At 32.3% G+C, this 12,466-nt stretch overlaps 3 protein-coding genes across 11 annotated transcripts in view; all 3 read left to right on the forward strand.

The window, feature by feature from the left end:
- LOC126771825 (dual 3',5'-cyclic-AMP and -GMP phosphodiesterase 11) overlaps positions 1–2,474 on the forward strand; it is a 224,166-nt gene extending 221,692 nt beyond the window's left edge. For all 9 annotated transcript variants that reach the window (XM_050491937.1, XM_050491941.1, XM_050491942.1 and 6 more), the window contains one exon: positions 212–2,474. In XM_050491937.1, coding sequence (XP_050347894.1) covers positions 212–556 — 345 coding nt within the window. In that variant the 3' untranslated portion in view covers positions 557–2,474. The remainder of the gene's footprint in view (positions 1–211) is intronic.
- A 1,757-nt stretch (positions 2,475–4,231) lies between these two features.
- On the forward strand, positions 4,232–5,030 carry LOC126771874 (uncharacterized). The gene has a single exon (XM_050492035.1). It carries the CDS (start codon positions 4,285–4,287, stop codon positions 4,963–4,965), a length of 681 nt encoding a protein of 226 aa, XP_050347992.1. The 5' UTR covers positions 4,232–4,284; the 3' UTR covers positions 4,966–5,030.
- Positions 5,031–8,556: 3,526 nt separating this feature from the next.
- LOC126771830 (long-chain-fatty-acid--CoA ligase 5) overlaps positions 8,557–12,466 on the forward strand; it is a 65,095-nt gene continuing 61,185 nt past the window's right edge. Inside the window, exon 1 of the mRNA XM_050491958.1 lies at positions 8,557–8,599. Coding sequence (XP_050347915.1) covers positions 8,590–8,599 — 10 coding nt within the window. The 5' untranslated portion in view covers positions 8,557–8,589. The remainder of the gene's footprint in view (positions 8,600–12,466) is intronic.

Below are 12,466 nucleotides of genomic sequence, written 5' to 3' on the forward strand. Positions count from 1 at the left end.
CGATGGGACGATACATTTGATATGATTTGAAAAAGTTCAGACGCAGGACCAACCATTATATGTGAGAATATCTTAACAAAAACTCATTAACTTTTTACTGGCATGACCTGAGGTTTGAAGCCAAGAGCTGGCCACTAGACGGAGCGCTCAATTTTATAACGGTTACAATTCTATGATACTATTGTTTTTACATGAAAATATTTCGTTACAGGCATTTGCGGTGCTTTCATCAGCGTTACAACCGATGCTCGATCGGGTGAAATCGAACCGAGCGCATTGGATCGATCTCGCGAACAACGACAGCGGCGAGAAGTTCGACTATGGCCTCGAGAAGGATAATTTACAGGAAAGAAACGATAAATCCAGTATAAGTTCACACAACGTCGACGACACTGAGAACACTTACGAGGGAGATAGCAGCGGAGCGGTGAGCTTGTCCTCCGAGACCAACTCCAAGTACGAGAACTTGGAGAACCCAGTCGTCGGACTCGTCAACAACAACGCTCTAGCCCTCCCGAGGGATCCGAAGATCTGTCAGCTGAACGAATTGAACTAACTTCGAGGATTGCGTCCAGAACCACATTTTTTAGACCAATAGTTAGCTAAGCGTTGACAGTTTTGGGTTTTTATATATATCGGTGTTTTGTCCAGTTCCGTTTTTTTACCTCATATCGTTAATCATCGTCTGGTGTGTTCCTATTGGTCGGAATGTAGGCTCCGTGTGTATCTGTGCTCTGTGTGCGTAGACTTGTGTGATATTTGTGTAGTGTAGATGATAATCGGATTCGAAGTTCATCTGACGCACGTCGTTTTAGCATTCGATTAACGGTCGTAACTACGTTTGCATTATTTTTATACGGTTAATTATGTACCTTTATGTATCGTATGATATATCGTATTGCGTATGCGAACGTTCAGATTTACATACCTCATTCATCTATTCCTACTACGAGTACGTATAACATGAAGTTTATTCGTGTGAGTCCTTAGTTTTTGTATCATTTAAGATACATTTTGTTTACAATCTTAGATTTATCCGTTACTTTATCGAATGAACACAGATTAAAAAACTATCAGGGCCTAACTGTCGTGACATTTAGCAAATAAATGACCAAGATACCAAAAATTCTAATATAGTTAGGTATTGTACTAAATTATTCTTAAATCGATTCCGAAAAATACAAGCTTCGAGTATTGTGATTATATGAAATGCACTAGAATTTCATTTTTATTTCTTAGTTCATAAGGTTCAGAATGAGTCTATGGTGTGTAAGTTGTCCATGTCGAGCGTCGGGAGTCGCGCGTGGAACTGCATGTGGACAATAAAAGTATATTCGACCGCACAATATCGTTGTAAATATAACAAGCGTCTAACAAAATTAACATATAATTTTTTTGGATAAGTACTTATCTTTAAATGTCTAATAAAATAGCTGTTTTCTTTAACGCTTCTAGGAACCGTCGCCTCGCGCTATTTCTTTACAGACAGTTAAAGTTAATCCATTCCAGTCATATTGTTTTATCGAATTTTATATTTCAATAAATCAATGAAAAAAATAAATAATGAAATGTCAATTACGTATTTTTATAGTTTTCGTTTAACCAAACTTGACTATTTGTATCCGAACGCGTTAAATGCTAGTTGCATATGATATAGGATGTTTTTCTCTCATATTGTCCTGTAAGGAGGATTTCGATATCACAGCCCTAGTTGAATTAAAAACTGCGCTTAAATATAAACATCAGAAAAAATCGTATTATTGGTCAATGTCCATCTATTTATGAAGATAGAAATTTAAAAAAAATCCTTTCTAAATGTCAGGTTCTTTAAAGGATACGTTAAGTATGAAAATCTAACATCGATATTATTGACACAGAATTTGTACGACAGTTGAACTATTCGCTTTTAAACTTTTTATCTCATCTTAACAATCATAGTTCGCTTTGTTTGAAATTCTGTGTTGAAAAAGTCGTCACGGACACTTTAGTGAACCTCACACTTAAAAATGTCGTCTCAATTTAAAAGAAAACATTGACCCGATTTGAATTTTAAATATTCCTCTTTCATAATATATAAGAAGCGTATTTTAAATCGAATTAATATTTAGAATTATTAAAGGGTCACATGTCCAAATATCTGTATTTTATACAAAAAAATTGCCAATTTTTCTCCTTACGTACAACAATATGACCAATAAATATTGTTCCATAGCGAAATTAAAAAAAAAACATCAAATTGGAATAATTCTCTCTATAAATAAATTAGATATTTTCATAAATAAAAATCTCAAATTATTTGTGGTAATGAAATATGTACAACGTAAATTATAAGATTGCTGTAAGTATTATTAGAAAGTAATTAGGAAATTAATAATTGTAATTCACTGACGAGTATGAAGTGTGAATAATATGGAGGTTGTTTTGTTCCAAACAAAAATGTTATTTATTTATGAATAAACAAATTTTGAAATAAATGTATGACTTTTATTTTATTATAAATATTATTTTGATTAAAATTCATCTCTTGTTGTCCAAGGGACGTTTATAAATTGTTTCTTTTGAGAATGTATAAAAACCGATGATGTAGGAATTTGCGCAATCCCGTCTTGGTAGGTTCTACCCACTCAGATCAGATATGCTACCGCAAATCAGCAGTACTTTGTATTGTTGGGTTCCAGGCATAGAAGACAACATCTTAGTTCCCTTGGGAACTGTCGATGTAACTTACGATAAGGTGGGTCATTTGCCCATCCGCGTATATATTCTATAAAAAAGACACGGTAATATGGGGTTAATTTTATCAAGCTTAATGTTACGTCGAAAAGGAGTGTAATACGTTACGGCGTCGTACATTATAATTATCACAGTAAGTCAACAAGTAAATTTGATAACATTGCCAATCCGCCACATAACTTGGAAGCTAATATGTCCTTTGTGCGTGTTGTTTCATATAACTGTTCAAAATTATAAATAGATCAAAAACTTTTGCAGAGTGATTGTGGCCTGTGGCAGAATTTCAGTGAAATTAGACACATGTAGGTTTCCTTACGATGTTTTCCTTCACCGTAAAGCACGAGATGAATTATAATCACAAATTAAGCACATGAAAATTCAGTGGTGCTTGCCCGGGTTTGAACCCACGATCATCGGTTAAGATTCACGCGTTCTTACCACTGGGCCATCTCGGCATTCTACCTCACTGCCTTACAAATACTCCTAACATAGTTAATGTGGCGCCAATCATGGTATCTAACATTTTTAAATAAATTGGGTCACGCACCTTTTAAACCAACACAAAATAATATATTATAACTCTGAGGTTGAATAAAAGATTAATGGTTGATGACAACCCGCCATGTTTACCCGGTATGCTTTTCTTTGGAAACATTTTTTTATAGCGCATGCCCTGGAGCTCTCAGGAGCCATGATTTTCGAATTGAAATGGTAAATATAATTATTAAACCTTGAACTAATATGCACAAAGTATTTATAAATGAAATACCTAAACATTTGGTGATTCAGTCTATCTATTAGTGAAAATAGAAAGATAAATACCACAATAGTTTCTAAGATTATACATACAATACATACATCTTAATATCAGTACTAATTAAACTAAACTAGATTTTGCCTGTGGCTGCACCCGCGTTAGGGGGGAGGGGTGCAGGTATTAAGTATGAGGTAGGGTGAACTCCATGCCATAGCTTGCTTTATACCAAATTATAGTAGTAACAAACAAACAGTCAGTTACTTTCGCGTTTATAATGAAATGCCTGTAATTTATAATTCTGGCCGTAGGTAGTCGTCGATAAAATAATTATTTTTACCGACAATCTTTTTAATTGAATATCATGGTGTAATAAAAGAACAGGTTGCTTTGTAATTATCTAATTTTAATTAATTCAAAATTAAAATTTAGGTTTTTTGTTCACGATTCGAAACCAAATGTTGAATATTTCTATAATTATGGAGATATGCCGCATAATTAGAATAATAGTTACAAGTATCCCAACCAAAAAATTTTATAGAAAACTGAACTTTCCGACTTTATAATTTATTAAAGAACATTAGAAAGTTCTTGGAAACAGGTATTACCGCTACTTTTATCGCAACAGGGCAAACGATATTTTTATCTCAGCTTTATTTTGTAATTGGCCATCTGGCACGACGAAGAGCCTTAGTGACATTTTCATTTTGAAGTTAACAGTTTTGAAAACGAAAATAACGTCAACGCGTTAAACGTAAGTTTTATTTGTGCTATTTTTATATGTAACTATTTTTAAAATGCCGTTGGTAGATATCACTAATCCAGCGGTTATAATATTTCTTATTGAAAATTATGAAAAAGAAAACCGGTTACGTCTGAACTGGATTCATAAGCACTGGGAACAGATACAGCAAGCGGCTACGCTTACTCGTGAACCCACAAATTATTTTGAAACTGACGTCATAGCTCATAATATGGTGGGTGGCCTGCCTACCATAACAAGAGATCACGTTGTTGCTGGTTTAAATAGACGAAAGACTGCAATACGCGACGGTACCTTCATACCTGGAGTCAAACATCTCCGCCACGGACATTCCATTGTCGACGTGGGTCTCGGAGACTTAAAAGAGGATCCAAGACTTCAAAAAGCAGTCGATGATTTAACTCCTGAACCTGTTATGCGGCCAGTTGATCCATATCTAGAAGAAATTATATACAAGTCCAAACCCGAATACGGGCGAGAGCAGTACTTAACGAAGCGTGGAAAAATCTTGCCAGAAAAAAAATACTACTTTGCTGAATCTAGCAATTGCGAATATGGTTGGCGGATCAAGGATAGTGCGTTACGTGAAAAGCCGCTACACGGCAGGTGCTGGCATCTAACTAAATCCTTACGCACTCGAGTCGGTCCGCAACCAGACCCGTCGCATTATAAATCGTCGGAACTACCGGGGGCGTCGACTTGCACTGGTATTTAGATAGATGGCGCCACTGTTCTATTGCATGTACATGTCAATATATTACCGTAAAATTTTAGTAGTTAGCTGATACTTTTATACAAATTTAATTTGTAATGAATATGTATTTCTATTCGGTTTTTAATTTTATGAAATTATTAAACATTAAAAACAACACAAATAATGTTATTTATCAAACATTAGAAGATTTTATAATATGTTATAAAATACATTCAAAGTCTATTTCCATCAATATTAGTGTATAAGTGCGCATGTCACCGTGTATTGTTAGCCCTTTTTAGTTAGAATAGGTAGAAAGAGACAGCTAATAACCTAAAAATGTACGCATGCGTAAACGTATTTTAGGGGTGAAAAATTCGTGGCATGAACTACGTTCATAGTTACGTTAGGCGCCGTAAGGGTGCCTATTATAAATAAATATAGACAAATTTAATACATTCTCTGTGATTTTAATCATTTTTCTTGAATACCTATTTATAGGTACATGTTATGAACAATATAAACCTACAGCTTTAATTACTATATAATAATGTGTAAATATTAGATTTTAAAGTATAATTAAATATTACAACCGGGATATGTGAAAAAATATTGGACAAGTAACTAAAAAAATCGAGTAAGTTTAAGTTATTTTAAATTTCGTTCATTATTTACAACATTTTTCACTAATTACATTACACAAATTTGTTTTTTTTAATCCTTTTTTGTCCGCATTATTTAACAGTACATTACATTCTCGTATTTACATAAATGTTACAATTGATAAAATCAATTGTAACACTATTTATAAACTATCACGCATTACCTTTTAATTGGCTTCTAATATTTTATTTTATATAAATACATATTCAAAATAATTAAACACTAAAAACCGCGCTACTCGTTAGCGTAGTTACGAGCGAGCCAATGTTATTTGCTATAGGGGTTGTGATTCATGGACGTTGGACAGGTGATTAACTGTAAATTCCTTATCGATAGAATGCGTACTAAAAGGGTCGAAAATAAAAAAGGGGCCATTTGAAATTTCTCATACCACCCTCAATTTACGATTCTAAATTTTCAGTTATACATTTTTATTATTATTTGGAAATTAAAAAATACGTAAGTTGTATAAAATACAGTGTAAAATGGAGATCTTCAAATATTTATTTCGATTGAATCATTTGAACAATAGGTGTATTCAATACTCAAGTAAACAAGGGAAATTGGAATTTGACTCCGAACGTTTTATGTTACGCTGTATCAAATATATTTTTGCTTCGTTTAACTAAATAAATAAAATGTTAATAACAAATGTATACGATAAAACTTAATTGTATCATTTGTTAGTAACAAAATGATTGAGGTAAGTCCATTTCATAGGCCATGTATTAAGCTAGTTAAGATTTTAGAGGTAAATTATATGTTCTCGAAATTGTGTTTTGTTATGTGTTTCTTTATTAATTGGATAATTATTTATTATATTTATTTATAGCGTAAGTCTTAGTGAGTATTACGTTCATATGTATAAGAAGAAACAATATAACAGTTGCTTAAATATTTTTAGACACAAGCATTATATACATTAAAGCCTTGAATATATACAAATAAAAAACAAAAATAGCAATTGTACAAATCGTGACCGCGTGGAATGGTGGCAAGAATGCCGCTAATTCCATTTGAATCGCAATTCGGATAAAATGTAATATGTTAATTGCGTGTATATTCAAGTCGCTTGACGTTTATCGCATTGTCAAAAAAATCTAGATTTTCATAGATTTGTTTTTTTTTTTTCGAAAGATCAAAAAACTAGTAGTGGTCCTTCGAATCGGATTATTGTTTCAATTAAGTCTTCAAGTACTGTTAACAACTGTTACGTTAAGCTTGATATTGCTTTAAACTACTAAATTATAAAGATTCATCGTTATTGGTAACATTAATTTTAAAAAATATTTTGTTGCTTACACGCAGTTGCTTATTTTTTTCCATGTTACGGCAATTCTTAATTATTTTAGTAACTTGATTTAAGTCAGCCGCTAAATATTTTTTAGATGGAAAATATTTACATTTTATGTTAATTTATATATCTTTTTTATTTGGTTTTTACACATTTTTTTTATTTGGCAACACAATTAATCGCAAGCGATCCCTTAAAGTATTAAAAGGCGCGTGAAAAAAAAAATCAAATATGAAATGTCAACAGATATTGACATTTTAAATGGTATCTCGACAAGGAAAAATTATTATATTTTGTGAACTTATCAACAAAATCTATTTAATATTAATTATATAATTATACGTTCCTGTTCAATGTAAGCTTTACAAACATAAGTAAGTAAAGTATAAAGAATATTTTTTGTATGTTAAATATTAATGTCATGAAATCTAAAAATATTTATTATTTAATATGTATTATAATATCTTTGTGTGTCCTATTGCTTAATCTCCATAATAATTGTTTCTAATTAATATTTAAATGATTTTAGTCGAATATTTTTTATAAGATTTTTTTTAAAATAACTTAATTTTAGGTCTTTAAAATACCTACTCGTATTTATAAACTGACGGGGTTAACATATCACACATAACAAATAAAGTATATTGAAATTTTATTATATGCAATAATTGAATAATTACAAACATTGAAAAAGGAATTCAAATATTTTTTTTAATTAATCAAAGTATTTAATTTGTATTTTTTATTTCACTTGTGTTTTGCGTCTTCTGTCTGGTATATTTGTCTTTAATATGATATGTTAATTTATCATTGGGAACTTTGTTGGTTAAGTTTTATTATAAATAACGTTTGGTTCCAAAATAAAATAAATAAATATTTAAGTCAAATATAACTTTGTACAATCACTATAGAATTTAATATAAATTGAATTATAATCGCGTGCATAATTTAGTCATTAGGTACTATTAAAATAATATTTACGTTGGATAATGTCAAAATCATTAAATTTATGACTTTTGCAATATATCATATACGTGAAAAAAATCACAATTTAATTTGAAGTTTTAAAGCGTGTGGTCGGTTTTTTTTTGTTCAAATCCGTGTTACTTTTCAAACGATATAGGATTAATGTGTCATTTTCGTTGTTTACGTATTAATATGTAAATAGACTACTACTCATCTTATCTTTCTTCGTTCTCTTATTAAAGAGAATCATACGAAGCTACTTATTAATTCTGGAGGATATAATATGTATCTGTAATATATATATAATATATATATATATATATATATATATATATATATATATATATATATATATATATAACAAAATCATCATATTTTATAAGACTATTCATATTTTAGATAAACGCTTTCAACAATGAGATAATAAAAAGCTATATGCTCATATGTTATAAAAAAATCTGTGTCATATTGAACGCAATAATAATATCGTGTCAACTATCTCTGCTCTTAACATAGTAAATATAAAAATATATATATTCATTTCATAGAGTTTTGTAAGAACTCCTTATCATACAAAGTAACAAGTCGACAACGACGGTCTAGTTTACGTGCATATATTTATTTTGTGATAACAATTGACTGTTTTAGTTTCACTTTGTGTTAAGTTAATCGTTGAATTTGTTTAAAGGTTCTGTGATTGAGATCGTATCCGGTTCAGCGCGATGTCAAAATGTAAGTACAATTATTCTATTATGATATAAAATGTTAGTTAATCCACACAACTACAATGGTTATAATTTAAATAACATTTATATTAAATATTAATTTTGCTTGGTGGTTGGGCTTTGAGCAATATTTACGTAACGCATACACATCACAGTCTCCTGCCAAACAGCAATACTTGGTATTGTTGCGTTCCGTTTTGAAGTATGAGTGTAACTACAGACACAATAGTCATAAAATCTTAGTTCCGAAGGTTGATGGCGCTTTGATGTTGGAAGATGTGCTTTATATATACCTATTTCAGTACCAGAGTTAAAATATGCGTATCGTTATTTATATATATAAAAAAGAATAATTGGCTGTCCGTCAGACATATCAACGCACAGCTCAAATTGCTGGAGGTAGCACCATGAAAATTTCCTTACGGGTTCTTTTTGCATAGTGGGTTAGCGCTAAGGAAGGATTTTAAAAATATGAAGGACTAAGGATGAAAATTTGTATGAAAATCTTTAATGAAACAGCTATGGAAATTGTTATTTACCAACTCTAATATATGACGCGAGCGCAGTGCTAGTAAAATATATAGATTGTGGAACATTTAAAAAAAAAGTTATAGTGAAAATTTATAAATAATATCATCATCATCATCATCATATCAGCCGAAAGACGTCCACTGCTGGACAAAGGCCTCCCCCAAGGATTTCCACGTCGGCCGGTCTTGCGCTGCCTGCATCCAACGGCTACCCGCGACTCGTTCTATGTCGTCGGTCCACCTTGTAGGTCGCCACTTGAGAACCTTTCTGCCCCAGCGGCCGTCTATATATCAAAGGATAACTTGGATAGATGAACTGGAAACATGGACTGTCCGAAAAGTTCATATTTCATAGTTTCCTTATTCCACCATAACATTAAAACACCTGAACACATTTGGATGTATGATGTAATCCTTACATCTTCCTGACTAACACGAGCTATAAATTCGTTCATTCATTCAATTATTAGGGCAGTTTTGTTTTTAAATATTAAAGATAAAAAATTGTTTATATCATACTATTATTATTGTAAAAATAATCGCAGTTAACTTCGATACATGTTATTATTTAATCCTATTCGTTGTTAGTTTATTTTTGTGTATCATACAATGCCATCATATTGTCTATACACGAACCATGAATTTTATATAAGAATCAACCGCAATGCGGCGATCAAAAAACTTTTATCCGTCGCTGTTTTTTTATGCGTGTCCAAGTATCAAAATTATGCGTTGTTCTTACAATACAGTAGTTTTTATATAAATAAATAAGTAGCATTTTTGACGTGTATTTTACTATACTGCGTCTACGTGTGGATCTTTCCAAAATTTCATAAGAGTATGTTTTTATAAGGTCAGTCGAATGTGTGTCGTTTTGTAGTGCTCAAGACTATTTTATTATGTAATTTTGAGCTCTTTTTATAAATTATAAGCTACTCGTCCCGACTTCCCAGGGTCCAGTACGGAGTCTACATAAACAATTTATGTAGTAATACATATAGCTATATTGGTTTACGAGGCGCACACCAGCAAAACTCCCAGTCGGCGTGATTTTTTCCTACATCTTCAACAATAATCATATTTCAGTTAATTTACACAAAACACTTAAACTTTTCTCATGGATCACTGCACCCATTGGTGAAAACCTTTTTTTTTATAATTAATAGGCCAGCGTTTGACCGTTGACTTGCCTGATGTTAAGCATCGACACGGTCTAGGATGTAGCACGCTTACCTATAAGAAACCTGTTTACTCTGGATTTGAAGATATCAACATTGTAGCTATCAGGAAATAAAACCGAAATGAAAGGAAAACCGTATGAATATTCTGTTCTATAGTTTTTGCATTTATCGTGTTCTCACAGACAGACGTGTAGGGGGGGACTTTGTTTTATAATTCCCATGTAGTAATAATAATAATATCCTGGGACATTTTTCACACACGGCCATCTGATCCCAAATTAAGCTTGTACAAAGCTTGTGCAATGGAAACCAGACAACTGATATACTACATATACAACTTTTGTTTCGTAAATACATACTTATATAGATAATTACACCCCGACTCAGGACAAACAGACATGTTCACGCACACAAATGTCTGTCCTGGGTGGGAATCGAACCCACAACCTTTGGCGTGAAAGGCAAGTATCTACTACTAACCACGCCAACCGGCTCGTCGTAGTGAAGTATATAGTACACAGGTCAGAAAACAGTTGATATTGATTTTCAATTTCAATTTCTGTTACAATTTCTATTTTTACTGGTGGTAGAGCTTTGTACATTACTGTTGGTAGAGCTTTGTGCAAGCTCGCCTGGGTAGGTACCACCCACTCATCATATATTCTACCACAAAACAGCAGTACTTGGTATTGTTGTATTCCGGTTTGAAGGGTGAATGAGCCAGTGTAATTACAGGCCTAAGAGACATAACATCTTAGTTCTCAATGGTGGCGCATTGGTGATGTAAGCGATGGTTAACATTTCTTACAATGCCAATGTCTATGGGCGTTGGTGACCACTCGCCATCAGGTGGCCCATATGCTCGTCCGCCTTCCTATTCTATATATATATATAAAAAAAACAATTTATATCATTAGTACATTTTATTAAACTTGATTTGAATTATTGATACTTATTTGTAAAACTAAGATGTTCGTTGAATGACAGCTAACTGTTGAGAATTTCTTAACAGAAATACCAAGATACTTTGATTGGCTCGCAATGGAATTTGAAATGGAAACGTCAGGACCTGTAGCCTTATAAGTATCTAGTAGAATCAACGAGACATTCATGTCTAATGTAAAATATAGGTCACAACGGCATCTGTACAATAGATAGTTTTGCACGCGGACATTCAGACGGTGCCATGGTATTTCCGTAGAAATTAAAATTTAAAATCAAAATCAACTGTTTTCTGACCTATGTACTATATACTTCACTACATAGGAATTATAAAACAAAGACACGTCTGTCTGTAAAAACGCGATAAATGCAAAAACTAGAGAATAGAATATTCATACGGTTTTCACCAATGGGTGGAGTGATTCATTAGGAAGGTTTAAGTGTATAATTCATTAAAGGTTTTGTAGTTGAAGTACTTTAAAAAATGTGGAAGGAAATATTGTATAGCTGTTACTACATAACAGCTTGTAAATTTCTCACAGTGCTCTGATGTGGGTTGCTTGTAATATGCACTATTTATGCTAACTTATTTATTACTAGTTTTCGTCCCCGGCTTAACCCGCGTGTTAGGGGGAAAGCGGCGGGTATTAGGTAAAAGATGGCCTATGTCCGTCCTTAGGGTTCGGTGGTTCAGTAGTGGTTCAATCGATTCAGTGGATTAACGTTGAAAGCGTAACAGACAAACAGAGTTACTTTCGCATTTATAATATCAGTACAGATATGCAATTGACAAAAACTTTTGATTAATCTGAATAATCGGTGATTTCTGCAGTAACCGGTCTAGGCTAGGTTAAAATTCCTTTTATAAATTCTATTAGCTGTGCATTATAAAATAAATATTCATTTATTTTCTATTTCCATTCATTAAAAATAAATATTCTACTTCAAATATACATCTCCATGGCGAGGTTTGTTAGAAATATTCTATAAAAAAAACTCAAAATTCACCCCAGACCAAGATCATGAGATGTTAGAAAGTAATATGTATCATTGACTACAAAAATAATAATGCGTTAAGGGTCAAAATAGCGTATGAACGTATGTCGGCTTTCAACATTTATCGAGTGAGATACGAACTCAGTTCTTACAGAAGAGCATTGCTGGATATGAATATTACTCAAGTAGATAAACTAATGGATCTATGCAGACGAATCAATTTTA

This window comes from Nymphalis io, chromosome 11 (assembly GCF_905147045.1).
Source record: "Nymphalis io chromosome 11, ilAglIoxx1.1, whole genome shotgun sequence".
In the NCBI taxonomy this organism is placed as follows: domain Eukaryota; kingdom Metazoa; phylum Arthropoda; class Insecta; order Lepidoptera; family Nymphalidae; genus Nymphalis; species Nymphalis io.

Coding starts and splice junctions, on each gene's coding strand:
- LOC126771874 (XM_050492035.1), top strand. CDS start 4,285: ATGCCGTTGGTAGATATCACTAATCCAGCGGTTATAATATTTCTTATT.